At 46.0% G+C, this 19,856-nt stretch overlaps 1 protein-coding gene across 1 annotated transcript in view; it reads left to right on the top strand.

Annotated features, from left to right (window-relative positions):
* Positions 1–19,856, top strand: part of EPHB1 (EPH receptor B1) — a 465,091-nt gene that overhangs the window by 159,598 nt on the left and 285,637 nt on the right. The window contains exon 3 of the mRNA XM_027545449.1: positions 4,289–4,970. Coding sequence (XP_027401250.1) covers positions 4,289–4,970 — 682 coding nt within the window. The remainder of the gene's footprint in view (positions 1–4,288; positions 4,971–19,856) is intronic.

The following is a 19,856-nucleotide window of genomic DNA, read 5'->3' as shown; positions in this document are numbered from 1 at the left end:
ATCATGTTAATTAAAAAAAAAATCGTATGGTACTGACTTGTCCATTTATGGCTTCTGAGTTTCATGTCATCATTACTATAACATACATTGTCTCTATGGTTTCTTTTAGTATTTTTATGGTTTCATTTTTAATGTTTAAATCTTTGATTCACTGGACATTTTTTCTGGAGTAAGGTAAGAAGTATGGATGTAGAATTATGTGTTTTTTCCAGATGGATACCCAGCTATTACAACAATTTTAAAAAATGGTTCACCTTTTCCCCACTGATTTGTGGCCAACCTTCCAAATGGTGAGACCTATTGATTTGATATTTAGAACATCCCACCAGTTACTCTGCCACATATAGGCTCAGGAGTGGCCTTTTCACTATATTCTTACAGAGACTTGATATTTTATCTGTTTAATTTTTTGCCAGTCTGATAAGCAAATGGAGGTGTTTTGTTGTTTTAATGGGAGGAGATAATTACAGAAAGGGACACAGAAGACAGCATGTCAAATGCCTAGAAGTGGAGTCTGAGAAACCTTTAGTAGGAGATTGGCTTTGGGAAGGGCAGTGAGAGCGCCCCCCAGAGGCTGGAACCAGCACAGGTCTTAGGTCTGAATACCAATGGGGTTGTGTATCCAACACTGGTGAAACCCATTTTTCAAGGATTTGTGAAGCTGTGCACCTAGAGACACATCGTCCCTCAAAGCTTGGCTAGGGAGGCAGACCTGATGCATGAAAGAGTATTAAGGGGACACATGGGTCTGGTCAAAGCACCGTCTCTCTGTCCCTCACCCCATCACCCCACCTCAACGTGATGAGAACCTAGAATTTCTGCCCCAAGATACACTTTCAGTTTCCAACGGTCTGGTCCAACCCTCTGCCATCTCTCACTTGAAGCAGGAAAACGAAGGCCGGTTGTCCTGCTCATGTGCTCATCCAACCCAGGCTCTACTTTGCCTCAGAGAACTCTTTAAAAAACTCAGCTCTGGTCACCTATATTTTCCTCCCTCAAACTTATCAGTGCCTCAACTCTCAGGGTGAAATTCCAAGTTCTCCATCAGACTCACCCTCTCTGCGGTCTTCTTCCTGCTACCTCTAGTTTTTTTTTTTTAATGATTCTTCCTTCCTCAGTGGTGCCAGGACATTTCTCTCCACCACAGGGCCTTTGCACCTGCTGTCCTTGGGCCTCAGTGCTCTGTCCCTTCTTCTCCCCTCTCTGCTGGCAGCAGACACGCATTTCTCCTGGCTGACTTCTATCCACCCATCCCTCTCAGCTTGGAGGGTCATCTCTGCCAGGCCTCTTGGCATCCTGAAATTTTCCCTCACAGCAGTTAGCACAGTTGTAATAATTTAGTTATTTTAATAACCATTTGTCTAATTTCTGTTTTTCTCGCTAGATTATAAGCTTCATATTTCTGCATCCCCAGTGGCTAATGGAATGCCTGGCATAAAGTTGGCCTTCAGTAAATATTTTTTTTCACTGATGGATGCATGAAGTAGAACTATAAAGCAATGACACTGATTCCAAGTATCACAAGCAAATAATAATGTCTGGCCTCCCTGCTGGGAATGCTGTTTCACCCTCATCTTGACTTACTCAAATCTTCTCTTTCAAGGCCCACAATCCTAATTGCCCCTTGCTCAGAGAGTATTTGTGTTTCCTCCAGCCCACTCTGATTGCTGTGTTTCTAACCCCTGTAGCTCTAGCAGGCAGAAGAATAAAAAAGGGAAAGAGACTTCATCACAGCCTTTCCCCAAACACCAAGGAATTATTTTTCTTTCTCTCAATTTCTTTCTGCTCTTTCCCTTTGAATATACAGCTGTATTCCCCCTAATTTGCTTTGATCACTCCCTTAGGAGCTGTCATGGAATCAATTAGATCTGTAGACTTTTATGACTCCAGGTCACCCAGTATGATTCCTCATTTTACAGATGAGAAAACTGAGGCCCAGCGAGGTTAATGATGGAAACAATTACCTCTATTGGGTCGTATAATACCAATCAATGTCATTTTCTAAGATAAATGTTCTCAATATCCCAGCTCCACAAGAGTGTAAATCCTCATTCTGTCTATTTTGAGACATGCTAGTGGTGACAGCCTTAGTGTTAAGATGAGCCCCAAATGGTGGGCTTCCTGTCCTGCTCTCATATAGCAGAGCTGCATTAGTCTTGGGTGGCTCAAGGTCCCCACCCTAAGTGGGCCTCAGGCTTCACCTGTGCATTGACAAAGGAGCCCCATGTTCGTGCTGAAACCTCATACAGCCCAGTGAAATGATGTATCATGAGACCTGCTGTGTTTAAACAATTGCAGAACAGAAAAAAAAAAAAAAAAAAAATCCTGTCCTTCCGTCTAAAGTCATGTAGAGTCAACTGGGAAAATGTAATTTCAAAACAGCCATGAAAAGGGAGGGAGATCTGAACAGTTGAACTAAAAAAACTGCTAGCAAAGACTTCTCCCTAATGTATTTACTTTCTGGTTCCAAAAAACCAGGCAAGCAGAATGTAACTTTAAAAAACACATTTAAATAGAATATAACACCAAAAATAAAAAAAATCTAAAAAGTGTACCTTAACATCTAGAGATTGGATAAGAAATTAAACAAAATGCAGGTGAGGTTGGCTGTGTGCAAGGATCCTGGAAGAAGCCCACTAAAACTCCAGACTGGGGAGGGAACTGGGCCTCCTGAGAGTGCTGGAAGGGGTCTGGGGAGGAGTGTCACTGGGGGTCGCTGTACAGGCCTGAGTGGGCAGGGCCAGGTCTCCAGGTGTTCTTCCCTTTGCTCCATGCCTGGTGTTCAGAAGCCCTGGTACAGTTTTGAAGGACAGCCTCGCCTCTGCCTTGCCTCTTGCTCCTGCAGAGAATTAATTCTGTGCAGGAAGAAATCCTAGTGTGTTTCCCATGTAACACTTGATTAGTTTTTGGTTCTTTTAATGAAGAATTCTCATTTATATATTTCAGCTGTACACTGTGAATAATAAGCAACTAACACAGTATTTAAAGAAATGGTACTGTTTGATTTCTTTTGTCATCACTGCTAACTAGTCAAGGATCTTTATTTTCTCTTTTCACTTTAGGAAGTGGAATTTCTTCTGCCCCTTATTTACTTTTTTAGCGAACACATTGGAACCTCCTGGGAAGACCCCCAGTTCTTGAGGGCAGGGTTCTGAGGACTCCCCAATATGGGCAGCTGCTTCCTCTCTCACAACAGGGAAGAGCGAATGATCCAGCAACTTTTCTTTGGCCCCCTGGGTGGCTCATGAAGGGAGCCATGTCTTTACAGACCGACCCTCTTCCCTTATTGCCTGTTACTAAAATAAATTACTAAGTGAATTTCTTCAGCCATTCAAAGCACTTGTTTCTGTCTCCTGTCTTCTCCATATCCTTTATGGCGATGTGACCATGGGTGAGTTGAATTGAATGATGAATTGCACCTATAAATTGGTGATGGTAAGCTAGTTCTTTGGGGGAACTGTTGGTATGATTGAGAGACATTATTTTCCTTCTGATCCACAGGACTGCTGATTATAAGAGAACTCTTTTTCAACAGGAATCACAGTTGTATTTCCCTTATTCAGAAGCTTTCTTTACTCCCTAAGTTACACCTTCCAACATTCTCGTCCATCACATCTTTGCTCAAAGTATGCACACAAGGAAGCTTAATTTGCTTCATTTAGGATCTCTCAGCAATTCTGCTCTTCCCAGTTTCACAGTCTAGCTCTTTCAAAGAGATTGATGTCATAAAACAAAAGTTTTTGTGAATCTATGTTTGTTGAAAAATTCTGAAAAACTTTATATTCATATGATTTTTGGAGATATAAAGGAGTTGTACCACAATAAAGGAATTAGGTTCAGAAATGAGGATTTTCCAGGTGGATGGTGGTGACATGTGGTCAGACCCCTGATCCCCAGAGTGACTACTGAGAGTAGAGGCTGTGGCATTGAGGATGAAAGTCTCTGCCATCATATGGGACTCAAAGCTGCAGGTGGATGTAATGTTCCTTGTGGACATAATGAGTCACTGTCACAGCATGAGAGTTGTGGGTTAGGTGATGGGAAGCTTTATACAGTGAAGTCTGTTATATTTTGGGATGGACTACATAGGAATCTCCTGAAATGTGCCCATAAGGAGATCTTTAAATGCAAGTTAGGGTTAAGTGTGTTCATTTCTCAAGTCAAGCTGTTACACTGGTGAGCTCGTAAGGCCCCCTCAGTGCCAGACTTCTCTTCTGCTGTGCCTCTCCTTGTCTTCTTACTCTCTATTTTGTGTTTTCCATGTGTGTGCCTGGCCGGCCTGGTACAGTGGGAAGAAGTCAGTGGCTACGATGAAAATCTGAACACCATCCGCACCTACCAGGTGTGTAATGTCTTCGAGCCCAATCAGAACAACTGGCTGCTCACCACCTTCATCAACCGGCGGGGGGCCCATCGCATCTACACGGAGATGCGCTTCACTGTGAGGGACTGCAGCAGCCTCCCCAACGTCCCAGGCTCCTGCAAGGAGACCTTCAACTTGTACTACTACGAGACTGACTCTGTCATTGCCACCAAGAAGTCGGCCTTCTGGTCCGAGGCCCCCTACCTCAAAGTGGACACTATTGCAGCAGATGAGAGCTTCTCTCAGGTGGACTTTGGGGGAAGATTGATGAAGGTCAACACAGAAGTCAGGAGCTTTGGGCCTCTTACACGGAATGGTTTTTACCTCGCTTTCCAGGATTATGGAGCCTGTATGTCTCTCCTTTCTGTCCGTGTCTTCTTCAAAAAGTGTCCCAGCATTGTGCAAAATTTTGCAGTGTTCCCAGAGACTATGACTGGGGCAGAGAGCACATCTCTGGTCATTGCTCGGGGCACGTGCATCCCCAATGCAGAGGAAGTGGATGTGCCCATTAAACTCTACTGCAACGGGGACGGGGAGTGGATGGTGCCCATCGGGCGCTGCACCTGTAAGCCTGGCTATGAACCCGAGAACAGCGTGGCCTGCAAGGGTAAGCCCTGAGGCTCTTGAGGCCTCTCCTTCCTGCAGCAAAGAAATCAGGAGTCAGGAGTCCCCACATCCATCTCTGGATCAGATAGGGACAGAAGAGCCTAATGGCTTCTTCTAAAGCTCTGGAGAACCTCCATCTCCAGTGCTAAGCCTGATGGTTTTCCAGTTGTGTTCAACCAGAATTTCTGTATCCGAGTAGAGGAAAGAGATGGGGAAAATTCCAAACGGGGGATCATAACCACTCATGTATATTTAGTTTTGGGAACATTGACACTCATATTCTCTGTTTCTCCCTCTTTTAGACACAGACACAGACACACACACCCCTGCATCCTGTCTAGCCCTGTGCTCTGAGGCATGGATTATTTGGGTTGTCATGGATAAGTCACTCAAGGGTAATTGAGAAGCAACTGAACTTGGAAAATATTTTTGTTCATTTCAGTCCAGCTCCCACATCACTTAGCTTGGTACTGAACCCATGCAGCTCATTAACTCAAAGCCTCCTGGCTTGGCTGTCTTCCTCCAGGGACTTAGTGCCAGGCCATGGGGCAGGGATGGGGCCTAGCATTAGTAGGTCCTGGAAGGAGATGAATGTGTTGGAATGGGGGTGGTATAGTACCAAGTTTTCTGTTACTTTTGCTTCAGGACGTTACAGAGTGATGGTGACTTTGCAGTTGGCGGTGTCAGGGTACCCTGTTCTCATATTGGCCCTCCTCAGTCCAGGAGAGAACATGTCCAGTCTATGGCAATAAATATGCTGAACTGGCTGGAGACTCGGCCTTCTCTGGGAGTTAATAGAAAGATCAAGAGGGTCCATGGCTCATCTGTTGCCTGAGCACATGGAAGCCAAACAGAGGGGAACCCAAGTTGAAGAAGAGAAGACTATTTTCCTTTATTTTTATCTTTTTCTTGTGGCCTTCAAAGTTTCAGAGTCTTTCAAAAGCAAGGTTTCCCACACAGACCTCAGAAATGACCACCTTGACCCTGACTCCTTACTCGGGTTGCCCCCAGTCCTTTGGAGACCACGTGGAGATGGGGGGAGCTGTGCAAGCGTGTGTGCTCTGTCATTAAGTTGTCTGACTCTTAGCAACTCTGTGGTCTGTGGCTCACCAGGCTCCTCTGTCCACGGGATCTCCCAGGCAAGAATACTAGAGTGGTTTGCCATTTCCTTCTCCAGAGGATCTTCCAGACCCAGAGATTGAACTCATGTCTTCTACACTGGAAGGCAGATTCTTTACCACTGAGCCACCAGGGAAGCCTGGAGGGAGCCATAGTTGCTCCATTTTCTCCATCATGAGCTTCGTGCCAGCTGTCCCCTGTCGCCCTCCCCCAGGGAGCTGCGCCTTTGTGTCTTTATTGGATTTCTTGGTGATGGTGCCATGATGGATGATGCAGAAACAGAGGAGAGAGAGTGACAGATCAAGTGGTGAATCAACACAGACTGGTTTAATACCAGCCGGCCTGGTCCCCCCATGCTCCCCTGTCCCATTGGTTGGGGGTGGGAGGGCAGTGCCCTCTTGAGCATGTGTCGGGTCTACATGGGGACCCAGGCCAGGCTGAGTTTAGTTGCAGGTGCCACAGCTGCCAGGCACACTCTTGATAGCAGGGGTGATTTCTCCAGACTTCAAAGGGCTGCCATCCCACGCTTGCTGCCTGGGGCCCTTGTTTTTCTCATTATTTCCTGAGCAGAACAGCAGGAACCAGAGAAAGTATTGATTGGTTCTGATTTAATTGGGACTCTGGGAACAGGCTCTCATTTCTCTGGGCTAATCGGAACTTTTCTCTTTTTGGAGGGTTCTGCAGTGCCTGCTGCTCCTCAGTCACCTCCTGTAGTTGTCCTGGGAGGGCCTATGGGGGCCAATGTGTAAAACCAAGTGGCTGCTTTCCGTCCTGTCTACTTAGCCTCAGCCTCCTCCTGACGTTTGGTGGATGTTTCTAATCTAGAGCTGTTAGGAACCTGACTTGACTTCACACTCTGCTTGTTGCAAACTCATTGGAAGCTGGAGGAGATGGGGAGCCCTGGGCACCATGATTTTGCCATTTCAGAGACACAGGAAGCCACATTTTGGTGGAGTTCTAAGAGCAGAGAGTAGCGAGCCAGGCAGTACCTTAGGTCCTGCAGCCCAGCAGCCTGGCTGGGCTCAGCGCTCTAGAAAGGCACCTTTTTTTCTGTCTCAAGAATTTTAAGCTGAATCCTCTGAATTCTTTGCCCTTGGCTCTGCTAGTAACCTGGGCTTGATGACTGAGACCAACCTCTACCTCTCTAGGGCTCACAGCAGTGGGATGCCCAGGGAGGTGAAGGGCCTTGGGTAGATTCTGTACTTTTTGGATAGGGATGGATAGTGCTTGGGGAGGTATTTGTAACTGGTTCCTGGGGTGTATCTTCAAGGCAACATGCTCAATTCATTCTGGATTCTCATGCTGGCCTGTCAGGTGGGCACCGTGATCCTCCACAATTGCCTGCCTAGTATAGCCTACTACTGAGAGCGTGGAGATCGGGGGATGCAATAGAGACTTGTGAGTGAGAAAGAGCGAGTCTCCATCAGCGGTCCTGGTAAGACCTGAGAAGGGAGGCAAGCTGCTCTCTCTCAGCACAGCCCTGAGAATTGATGCCCCGGGGCCCGGCTGGGAGAAGCCTGGATGGTTCCGTGAGTCACACAGTTGTGTCAAGCTGATCAATTTTCTTTTCTGGATATTTGAATCTGAGCTTTTGCATGTGTTGACTCTATGGGGTGGCAGAAAACATATCCTTTGTATTGTTTTTCTGGCAGGACAGACTTTCATCATGGGCAAGAATCTTATTCTGACTTTCACTATGCCTCTGTTAAACCCTTGCCTGTCAGAGTCATGATGACCAGTTGCTTGGTTTTGCAGAAGCACCTGGAGACCAATTAGGTGGCCAGCAAAGAATGGCCTTGGCCTAGAGCCATTCCTATTGTGAGGAGGGAGGGGGTGGCAAGCAGAGGAAGCCACTGGGGAGCTTGCACATCAGAATGTGCAGCAAGCAGCTCACACACTTTCTAGAGGCTTCATGGCCCAAGGCCTGTTCCAGCCTCATCCTTTCTGTACACATAGGTTAGACCAATCAGGCAGAATCCCAGAAGCCTGTCGACCCCACCAGTGACTGACCCATCATGCATTTATCTCTGTGAAACTGTTGATTACTAGCAAAATGGTCTATCTGCCCCAGCTTCAAGTTTTATGCTGATAGTATAGCCGATTAATGAGAAATCATGGCTTTGTCTTTATCCACCCTCAAGCCTTCCCTGCTCAGGTTGATGGCTGAGTCGATTCTCCATGTGAATCCCTATAGCCTGACTGTCCCTGGACCAGGGAGGCCAAGAACTAGTGCTTGGCAAGCTCCCTCTGTGTTGTGGTCCCTAAAATGTTGCACTGGTCTCGGAGGTCAGCTAAGATCATTCCAACTCTGGGTTTTGGCAGGGCCTTGGCAGTTCCTAAAGAAGAACAGCTCTGTTCTTGGTTCTTCTGCCCCCTGTTTCGTGTCTCTCCTGTTCCCTGTTATCCATCAGAGCCCTGCCTTGAATCCTGAGACCTCATGGGCACTGTCCGTGCGGCGTCCCCCACCCTCACCCGCACTTCCTGCCCCTCCTCCAGGTCTCATTTTCCTCCCTTCCTCCCCTGTCTTCCTTGGGAGGGACTGTTTTCCTTGGTGATTTTCCACCTACATGTACATTCTTTCATGCCTGGAAATCCAAGAGACATTTTGAACCTTTCAGTAATTTCAGTGCCTTCGTCAACTTGAGCAGCCTGGGAGAGAGCCAGTTTATAAACCTGGGGAGCTAAGACAAAAAAATCTGCAGGATTTGAAAGGAGAGAAAAATGTATCTAGTTTAGCTCTTTGTGGAAAAGAGAAGTTTCTGGGGCCTATTTCCACTGCCCTTAGGGTTGCTGGTCCCAGCTCTAGGTGTCCTCCTGCCTCCTCATCCTGGCTGGGTGTGTGTGTGTGTGTGTGTTCAGGTGACCACATTCAGGGGCACTGGGAAGTCTTTCTGCTCTGCTCTCTGGCCCATCAGCTGTTGGCTGGTGACTGAGAGGAAGGCCACAGTCTAGATGCCTCCTCCTAGGCCCCAGGGAGACCCGCTCAGCTCAGTGCTGGGGAAGGCCAGAGTTATTAACACTGCAGTCCTGTAAGATGAGCTTCATAATAGGATTTCCCAATAGGCTACTTCATTTAGAAACCTCTTGGGCCTCCACAGTGGCCCTGCCCAGTGCCCTCCAGAGAGGACTCTGATGTAATAGGCTGCATGTAATGGGCTGTGACCCCAGCATGAGCAACAGCAAACAGCTGGAAGGATGCTGTCTGCCTCACCGACTCCAGCATACTGTGTGGGGGTGCACAGCCCAGACTCTGGGGGCTGCAGGGGACAACCAGGGAACAGGGGAGGGGCAGCTCTGAGTTCCAAATCCCCTTGTGCTCTGCGCTGCCCCTTCTGCCTTTAAAGGACAGGTTAGAAGTACCCAGATTCCACTGGTGTTGACTAAGCAATCATGATTCTCCCAGGTCAGTGCTGAAGCTGCTGAGAATGTTCTGGGCATGATAGCTGTCCTGGCTAGAAGTCCATGACTTAGTAAACATTATTAAAGATGATGACAAAGGCACCACAAGATCATTATTGAGGTGGTTGGGTACATCACATTGTGAGCAGTCCAGTTTGGGCCCAGGAAGAACTATGGAGTCTGAAACAGCCCAAGCTGGGGTGGAAGTGGGCAGAATACCAAGAGGCCAACTATTCTGGCCACCTTCTTTATCCATGGAGAGCAGGCAGACAGAGAGCATCGGTGGGCACCAGTCTAGGGAGCCCTGCTGGGTGATGTCAGACTGGGATCGGAACTCAAGTCTGGGAGGCCACTGTCTGCCTCTGCTTCTGAGACTGGTTTTTCTTGAAATTAACCATCCTTGGATATGCAATATGTTTTCAGGAATAGCAACCCCCTCTCAGCTCTTCTCCAATGAACACCTTCTGTGTACCGGTGTCACCCCTTGTGTTTCTTGGGTCCGGGTGCTCCCTGCAACTGTGCTCTGTGGTTTTATGTTTCTGCACTGTACATCACAGAGCTCCATGCTGACTACCCCCATCTTCTTTTTAATCTCTCTGGAAGCAGTATCATCTCTCAGTACCATGTCAGATGCTCTGACATGTTGACCTGCCTCTGGACCATCCAGAGGGTCATGGCATCCGTAGCGGGGGTAAGTGACACAAAGCTCCCTGGGAAGGATGAGGTCTAAAGGCTTTGTGCTTCTAGAAAAGGACAGGGAGGGTGGCAGGGCTGCAGGATGGAGTCCTGGTTATGGCTCAGTAATTGGCCTCAAGGACCAACATGGGCCTCCGAGCCAGTGCTGTTGTCAGACTTACCCTCTTTTCTCCCTGGTCCTGCCTCTCTCTGGAGCTGGATGGTCTTGTGTGCAGAACCTGAACACACATATCTCAGCACAAACTTCCTTGCCACTTTTGAGTTGGAAGTATAGAGAAAACTCCCAGTGAATCTGAACTTGCTTGGAGTGCGGTCCCTCGATTCTGGGCCCCAGGAGCTCTGATGGTGTGAGTTTGGTTTCCATGCTTTGGCCCGTTGACAAGCTGTGTTGACAGTACCCTAATGCTCCTGGGCCTCAGTTCTCTTTCAAGTCAGTGGAGGAAGAGGCTGAGACAGTCAGCTCAGGGCAGCTGCAAAAGGGGAAGGAATACATCCCATTTGCACACTGCCAGGAGCAAGCCTTATTTTGCCAATGGAACTGTGGCAGGGATGTTGAGAGAGGGACACCCTGGCCTTTCCCTAGGGGAGGGGTCTCTGCCTACAGATGCCATCTGTACTGTCTTTGTGGGCTGAGCTAAGAGCTGGAGTACCAGTTATGTGGTCAGGCGGCTGCAGCTGAGTCCTCCACTCTTGTTTTAAGGGCCAGTTAATGAGGTGGATACGACCCTTGGGGCCTGCTCAGTTCACTTCTTGCAGGCCTTGGCACTTGTGGCCTCCAGTTCCTCAGTCTGGTTGGATTCCACTTGTGAGTTCCTGCAGATGCAGTATCTCTAAGCTCACTTCTTTCTCTAGGTTGTTACTGAGCACCTACTGATGCCAGGCCCTTTACACTTAAACATTCAGATGGAGCAATTTTACCTCTGAGGATCTACTAGAAACTTAGCTCTTAGAAAGTGCTTGCCATGTCCAAAGGGCAGGGTCATGAGTGGCCTGTGGAGGGTGGCCCCTCTCAGCTAGGTAAGGCCTCTAAGGACAGAGTCCAGCCCACCAGATGACACAGTGCTTTCCCACTGTGGTCCCCCACCTGCTCTTGGACACCTCCAGTGATCTGACACTCGGACTTCCAGAGGCAGCCTGGTTCATCTCAGAGCACTTCCTAGGACTGAAATGAATCAGAGGCCCATTGCTCTAGACCCTGGGGTGGAACTTTTATGCAAATCTCCCTTATCCCAGGTTACTTTTTGTTGTTATTTTTTAAATATTTTGAAAAGGTAGGACACTAAGTTTCCCTGACTCTTGTCTTCATCAGATCCCTCACTGTTTTAGTTTCTGATATTCTCTTGTTAACAGGGTCCATGCATTTGCACATCCAAAATACAGACACATCCTTTCTTCCTTTGCACAGGGCTTACTGCACAGGGTTTTTCACTGAGTTCCATCCACCACCCCCATACCCCCGACTCCCTTTCTTACTTAACAATGAAAGTTAGGAGTTGTATTATGTAGAGATCTGCCTCTTACTTTCCAGTGATTGTGTAGTATCCCACTGGATCGATGTACTTTATTTAATTGGCCCTTCATTTATATACATGTAGGTTGCTTCCTGTGTTTTGATATTTCTAAACAATGTTTCGGCAAACATCCTTGTGCATTCATCTTTGCACTTAGGTGTGAGCATTATTTGTGAGACTAATTCATTAATTAATTTATTCAATGAATATTTATTGAGGGCTTTCTGTGTGCCAAGCACTTTTCTAAGAGCTAAGAATGCAACAGATTCTTTGAAGTAAAATTGCTGAATCAGAGTATATACATTTTTAATTTTGATAGATATTCCCAAACAGTCCTCCAAAAAAAGACATTTTCTACTGATTTTTGCTCTAACCAACAAGTTTTAGAGTTTCTGTTCCTTATACCTTTGCCAAGATAATATAATATCAATTGTTTTTGTCTTTGCCAATCTGATAGATGAAAACTGGCATCCAACTGTGGTTTCCATTTGCATTTCTCTTGCTCTGAAGGGCGTTGAACTTGGCAAAGTTCCATAAATTGCCTTGTTGGGGAGCTGAAACATGAATATTCTTATGTAATGCATCATTACATCAGGTAGATTTGCATCAGTTTGGAGTATGCTCACTCGATGATGTGGTCTACCCTTCACTCTCTAGTCCCTTCCCTTCTGCCCTGCATCCCACCCTTCACACATTCTTTGCCCATCTGTAGCCTCAGGACATTTTGGCGCATGCTGTACACCTGTTTCGGTGTTTCCCTGACTGTGGTGGGGAATGGGGCGTTGGGGTGGGACAGGACAAGAGCCGGTGGTGGTGTGGAAGGGCCATGCTGTCTCAGGAAGGCCACTCCAGCCAGTTTGGTGGGAAGCATGCCTTGATTTTCTCATCCTTTTTCTCCTACCCGTTGCCTCTTCTGAGTTCCTTGCTTCCCCTCTGGCATGCACCTCTCAGCTCTCCCTCCTTGGCCCAGTCTCTCCACTCCACATCCCTTCCTTTTACTCTCCCAGCTCACCTCTGGGGCCTTGGGGCTCAGCCCACTGTGGTGCCTCCCACTCTACCACCCCTGAAAAGTCAGCAGCCCTCAGCCCCTACCTCCTCCAACTCCTCTTCATTTCTTCTGCAGCATCCCACTCTCATCAGATCTGCCACCCCTTCCCCAGCAGCCCTGGATCTGTCTCAGTCCACTCCCTGACCACATGTCTAGCTCAGCCTGCTGATGCCTCAGGTCTGCTTGTGCCAGTGGGCTTTGTCTTAGCCCCAGGCTTTTGCTCACTGCCTCCTTCTCTTCTTGGTTTTTGTCTTCAACTCTGTAGCAGTTCTTTCTCTCTGAGGCCGTGGGCTTCCCACCTCCCTTCCTGGCTTCAGCCCTCCTCTTCCTTGTTTCCTGCCTCCCCATCTTCTCCTCGCCCCCTCTTTTTCTTCTTCTCTCCCTCCCTCCCTCCCTTCCTTCCTTAATACTTTTCTATTTAAATATATTCAGGTTGAAAGATGAGTCAGCCTAAAAAAATAAGTTAAATAATAAATTAAAAGCCTGGCATGAAAATAGGGCAAAAAGCAATAGAGATAATATGCAAATGATTGACGTTTAAAAGACTGCTGACTTGGCTTGTCTATCTGGGCTAAGAGAGCAGCTTATAGGCTCTGCTGGGCAGTCCCGTGTTTCACTGTCAGATCACAGTGATGGGTCTGATTCAGGTATGGAGCAAACTTCTCTGGATCGCTTCCAGCTTGCATGGAGGCACTAATGCGGCATGGCTATCATTTATAGAGCACTCACTATGTCCCAGTTTCTCTGCCAAATTCTTTTTCTGCATTATCTCTTACATCCTCAGATAGCCCTGTTAAGTATACACAATCATCATGCTCACTTTTCAGTTGAAGATACTGAGGTGCAAAGAAGCCAAATAGCTTTGCCGAGGTCATACAGCATAGGATTCTGAGGCCTGGCTAATAACCGCTGTTCTGTATTTCTCCCCAGAAGGAAGAAGAGCAAGAGTCTATTAGGTGCAAATGTGTGATGTGTGATGGGAGCTGGGGTTTCAATGTCCCATGTGGACTGAGATAGAAGCCTTCACTAAGGTACGCAAAGAAAAGCCATCAGAGTTTGATCAGTATTTCCCATTGGCTAGGGATGAACCGGGAGGTTCATGGAGTGACCATACTCATGGTGCATATGAATCAAGACACACCCTCCACTTCCATGGTCAGCCCACTCTCACTCTTCTAGTCCCCCAGCTCTCCATGGGCAGGGCCACCCCTGATGTGCCTCTTTGTCCTGAATGCCTACTCTATGCCATCTGCTAAATGAAAACCAAACAAAACACGTTGAAAGCAAAATTGGTGGAAGCAGGATGTAAGCTGAGAAAAAGAAAGACGTTGCAAGTAAGTCAAAGAGAGAAAGATGAATATCATATGATGACCCTTATATGTGGAATCTAAAAAAATGATACAAATGAATTTATTTACAAAACAGGAACAGACTCACAGACTCAGAAAACAAGTTAATGGTTACCAAAGAGGAAAGATGCCAGCAGAGTGATGGGGGGAGAGATAAATTGGGAGTTTGGGATTGACATATATACACTACTATATTTAAAATAGATAACCAACAAAGAGCTACTGTACAGCACAGGGAACTCTGGTCAATATTCTGTAACAGTGTAAATGGGAAAAGGATTTGAAAAAGAATAGATACATGTATGTGTATAACTGAATCACTTTGCTGGATACCTGAAACTAACACAGCCTTATAAGTCAACTAATCCAGTATTAAAAAAAAAAAAAAAAGATGTGTAAGAAAACATCTCAGGAGCATGGGTAGCGTAAACTCCAGGAAAACCAGGCAGGCAGAGAGCGCAAGTCCAATGACAAGCCACGTGCTTGGAGAGGTGACAGTGGCAGAACCAGATGGAGGAGTAACCAGTGATGGCAGAGGCTTTGTCTGTCTGTTGTGCAATAGAGTGACACGTGTGCACACACAGCACACACAGGAGAAAAGCAGCAGAATGATAGCAAGCCCACACATCTTGAAAGCCTTTCACCAAAAGTTGATGGTAATGTGTCAGTTTGACAGAGGACATAAGGTCAACGCAACGTGTGTGTTTCAAGTGGAAAACAACAATCTGCTCTTTGCAATGATGGATAGAGATTCTCCATGAAACTGTATGGAATATGCAAGAACTCTGCCAAACCATCAGCTTGGCAAAAGTGTGCCTGCTCTGGGAGTTAGGCAATTGGAGGCTTTCTGTTCGGTTTCTGGGTCTGTCGCACACCTGCCTGTGTTGATCCGAATGTGGAGGCCCTTGCGACTTGGGCTTCCCTCTCCTTGCTGGTTCTGTTTGTCTTCCCCTCTGCATTTTTGGCCAAACTCATCTGTCCGCTGTTTTCTTTTCCTCCATTTATTCTAGTCTCTTGTCTGTCTTCTCTCTGGACTTGATTTGAAAAAAAGAGAAATGAGAAGACACATTCCATTGGTAGAATTTTAATGAGTGAATGGCTAGTTCCATTCATTGTTTTCATTTTTTTCCCCCTAGAAAGCTGTTTAAATGCAAATTGCAAGAAAAAAGTTCTTTTTTTCATAGAGGGAAATAAAGGAAGTCAATGTTTATCAGTGAAATCAATTGTAAATATTATGAATAATTTTGTCATAAAATTATTAATATATAATCACACATATTGATAATAAGATCAGTTATTTAAAAGAACAATTGCTTTTTTAAAACAATATCTTTGTAGGATGCCCTGCTTCTTCATGGTCATTTCTTAATTTTTCTGGAACATACTCTGCTTCTTTCAGCTTCCTCACCCTCACTCGTGATGATTCTTGGCTTATGAGAATTTTTTCAGACTTTATTTTTTCTTATCATCTTTTAAATCTTTCAGTCCAGGTACTAATTAAGAACTAGTAAGCATAGCTGTTTGTGGTTTAAACATACCCAGTCAGGGTGACAGAATTAACGTTTCAGGCTAATAGTGCCCCTCCCCTTTTGCAGGTATCTCTACCCACCTACCCAGCCTCCTTACCTCAGAATTTCCTCAATGGAAACTCAACTATTTGGGAGAGTGTTTCACCTTTGGGGACTGGCCTTCCATGCCTCTCTGCTTTGAACCCCATCAGGATGCACTCAGCGCCCCCTCCTTGCACCTCTGCGGAGTCTAAATGTGAGCTCATAGTCCCAACTCAAGCAGCAGGCCCCCTTCCTTCTGAGCCCTTTCTGCAGCCTTGGGGGCAATGGATGTGCTCTCCAGAGAGCTGAGAGCATCAGCACACAAGCCAATTGGACATCTATTACCCCTTGTCTTCCTGACCCAGAAGAAGGAGGCAGAGGTGGCAGGACATCCTGGTTCCCTGAGTCCTCTCTCTGCCCTGGTTCCCCCAGACGGCCAGGCCTCTTCTAGCCTTCTCCTTGCCCGCCCACCCCCCTCCAACCCCCACCTCCACCCCAGTCTCCTTTCCTGCTCCTGGCTGTGTGCAGACCCTTCCTTCTGGGCCACAAAGGGCTCTGTAGACAGACATTGTGTGCTGTTTGCCAACACAGGGGCCCGGGTACACGGAGGGGGCGAGGGAGAAGCCAGCTGCTCTCTCCTTTCACACAGACCTTTGCTTTCTCCCTTTCAGTCTCCCCATCCCCCGCCCCCTGCTCTCTGTCTTTGAACATGCATACAAAAATAAAAAAGCAGTTACTAATTAGAGCCAGAGAATGAGAGTGAGCCTGGAAGAGGGGAGCAGTGGAGGGGCCAACTCCCGTGCAAATCAGCTACTGAGGAAAGGGCAGGGGGACCTTGGAGAGGCTTGGGAGGGAGAGTTTGACAAAGTAAGCAACAAAGCTTCTTCAGAATGGCAAAGAGGGGCTTTGTCTTAACCTCCCATCCTAAGAGACAGGAAAGAAGAAATGACAGTTTCTTGTAAATTCCCACTGCTGGCATCCACCACCCTTCTTATCTTTGTCCGTCTCTCAATAGTCCTACAAACAATAGACTCTTTTTGGGGGGGACACTGAAGTCTATCCTTTTACTAGTAATTTTGTTCTGGCTGATAGGTGGGGAATCACTGGTGTGAGGAGCCTTCCTTATGGAGGAGCTGCTGAGTCATCAGGATGCCCGAACTTAGGAAACCTCCTCTGACAAGTCAAGGCACTCTCTGGGGCTTTTTTCTCACCCAGTCCTATTCTTGGTTCGCCAGGCAATTTCTGTTCCCAACCCTGTGTCACTAGGTTCGCTGAAAGCAGCCCAGTTGCCTCGTGTGTCACCAGGGGAACAGCAGCCAGTGTTAGGACAGAACCCAGCTCCAACCCAAGTCTTTGAACCCACTGCAGGCTCACAGAAGGTTCCAGATACAGAGCAGTCAGCACCTTCCTGGCAGTTCTGTTTTGGCTTAGAATGGAGTGGCCCATGCTTCACTGGGCCAGGGTCACTCTGAAGGCCTGGAGGTGATGGGGGACCAGTTCGGAGAGCTGGAAGTCACGAGGAGAGAGGGTTACCTGGTAACTCGGCCTGTCTAGAGATGCAGTTTCTCCCAGCATATGGTGAACAAACTGATGACGCGGATGTGTCAAAGCCTTGACGTCAGTGCCTGGGCATTGAAAACGTGGGGTAATTTTCTGATTTCTTGTGAATGTAAACAACTGAAAAGGAGAAGAGTGTATCAGCGTGATGCATGTTGGTACTAACTGGTCAGGGAGGAAGAAAGGAAAAGGAAATAGAATCTGGAAAGCAAAGACTGTAACTAGCTCGTTCTCTTCCACTGGTATCTGTTTAGGTAATGGCTACATGTGACAAAAGAGACCCCACTGGAATCTGCTGGGAAAATCCCCCAATTCTGGGACGAGATCCCGAAATGAATTTTTCTGGAGTCTGTATGGACTATCTCTAGTACATAATGTACTTCCCAAAGCTCAGTGCATATTGTCTTAACCCTGCCCAAAGACTCCTCTAGAAAATAAGGGCTTGAGTCCATTTTCTATGCAGTTAGCCAGGCCACAAAGCCATTGAGAAAACGGCCACTGATGGGTAGTTGTCAAGAGCTGGAGTCAGAGGACTTCCCTCATGGTCCAGTGGTTAAGAATTTGCCTTGCAATGCAGGGGAGGAGGTTTCTGTGAAGACACCACAAGGATCTGTCCAGGTAGAGTTCAGCTGAGATCTTGGCACATTGCAAGGGTTAAAAATGGGTTTGAGATTATTAACAATTCATTATTAAATAAACCAGAGCATAATTTTCTATGTATGGGGCTGGTTCTCTTGAGGTATAGGAGAATTGTGGCAAGAATGTGATATGTTTACAGAGATCCAGGAAATATTAGGAAGGCTTAGATAACATGATCTGAGTCAGGGGTACAGAAAGTATTTGAGTCTCTGAAGATTGTAGAAGCCACCCATCTAGTCATCAGTGGATATAAGTTTGTCCAGTTTATCACTGAAAAATTAATTTTTTAAAATTCTTTTTGCATTTTGAAGTAACTTTAAATTTTATTTAAAAAATTATCATACAGAAAATTAAACTTATTTTGATGGACAGTTTTACGAACTTTAACACATGTGTAGATTTGTGCAACCATCATAAAAATTAGGAAACAGAAGAGCTGTCTTATGCTTTCCCTTTCTCTCCATTCCCTCCTCCCATCCCCCACCTCTGTTGATCCATGATCTGTTCATCACCATTATATTGCCTTTTAACATTGAATGGTACACTGTGCCCACTTTTGAGACTGGCTTCACCATAATGCTGTGAGTATCATCAAAGCTGATTTGTGTCAGTAGTCTGTTCCTTTTTATTGCTAGTAACATTCCATTGTATGGATGCACCGTAGTTTGTTCACCTGCTGGCAAACATTTGAATTGTTTCCAATTTTGAGTGATTATAAGTAGTTGCTATAAACATTCAGGCATGGATTTTTGTATATACATCATTTCTGTAGGGTTAATACGCAGGAGAGGGATTGCTTGGTCATATGGAAATTGTACGTTTAACTGATTTTTCAGAATGGTTGTACCATCTTGCATTACCACCAGCACTTGCCCTGAATCCTTGTCAGCTCTTGGTATTGTAAGTATCTTTATGTTAGTCATTCTAATTGGTATATGATATCTCATGGTGGTTTTAATTTGCATTCTCCAGCAAATAATGATGTTGCATATCTTTCATGTGCTTATTTGCCATCTGTTTATACTCTTTGGTGAAGTGTCTGTTCAACAATTTTGCCCACACTTTAATTAGGCTGTTTCCTTACTATTGAGTTTTGAGATTTCTTTGCATATTTTGGATGCAAGTTGTTTTGTTGAACATGTGATTTGAAAGTATTTTCCAGTTTGTAACTTGTGTCTTCTTTCTGTTAACCGTGTCTTTTACAAAGCATGGTTGTTAAGTTGCTCAGTCATGTCTGACAATTTGCGACTCCATGGACTGCAGCATTCCAGGCTTCTCTGTCCTTCACCATCTCCTGAGAGCTTGCTGAAACTCACATCCATTCAGTCGGTGATTTCATCTAACCATCTCATCCTCTGTTGTCCCCTTCTCCTTCTGCCTTCAATCTTTCCCAGCATCAGGGTCTTTTCCAATTAGTCGGGTCTTCACATCAGGTGGCCAAAGTATTGGAGCTTCAGCTTCAGCATCAGTCCTTCCAATAAATAGTCAGAATTGATTTCCTTTAGGATTGACTGATTTGATCTCCTTGCAGTCCAAGGGACTCAACATTTTTTATTTTGATGAAATCCAATTTATCCATTAATTTTTTATGGAAGATTTTTACTTTTTAGAGAAATTTTTAAGTTCAGAGCAAAATTGAGAGGCAAGTACGTATATTATATACCTTTCCCGTATACCTGCTGCTCCCACACATGTATAGCCTCCCTCATTATCAACATTCCCCCCCAGAGTAGCACATTTGTTGCAATTGATGAATCTACCCTAACACATCATAATCACTCAGTTTACTTTAGAGTTCACTCTCAAGGTTGTACATTCTGTGGATTTGGACAAATGTATAATGATATGTTCATCATTATAGTACCATATAGACTTTCACTGCCCTAAAAATCATCTGTGCTCTGCCTGTTCATCCCTTCCCACATCCATTGCCTGGCAACCACTGATCATTTTACTGTCTCCATAATTTTGCCTTTTCCAGAATGTCCTACAGTTGTAATCGTGCAGTTTGTAGCCTTT

The sequence above is a fragment of the Bos indicus x Bos taurus genome, chromosome 1 (assembly GCF_003369695.1).
Source record: "Bos indicus x Bos taurus breed Angus x Brahman F1 hybrid chromosome 1, Bos_hybrid_MaternalHap_v2.0, whole genome shotgun sequence".
Taxonomy (NCBI): domain Eukaryota; kingdom Metazoa; phylum Chordata; class Mammalia; order Artiodactyla; family Bovidae; genus Bos; species Bos indicus x Bos taurus.
Note: the sequence above shows the minus strand (reverse complement) of the source record. Positions and strands in the feature narration are given on the sequence as shown.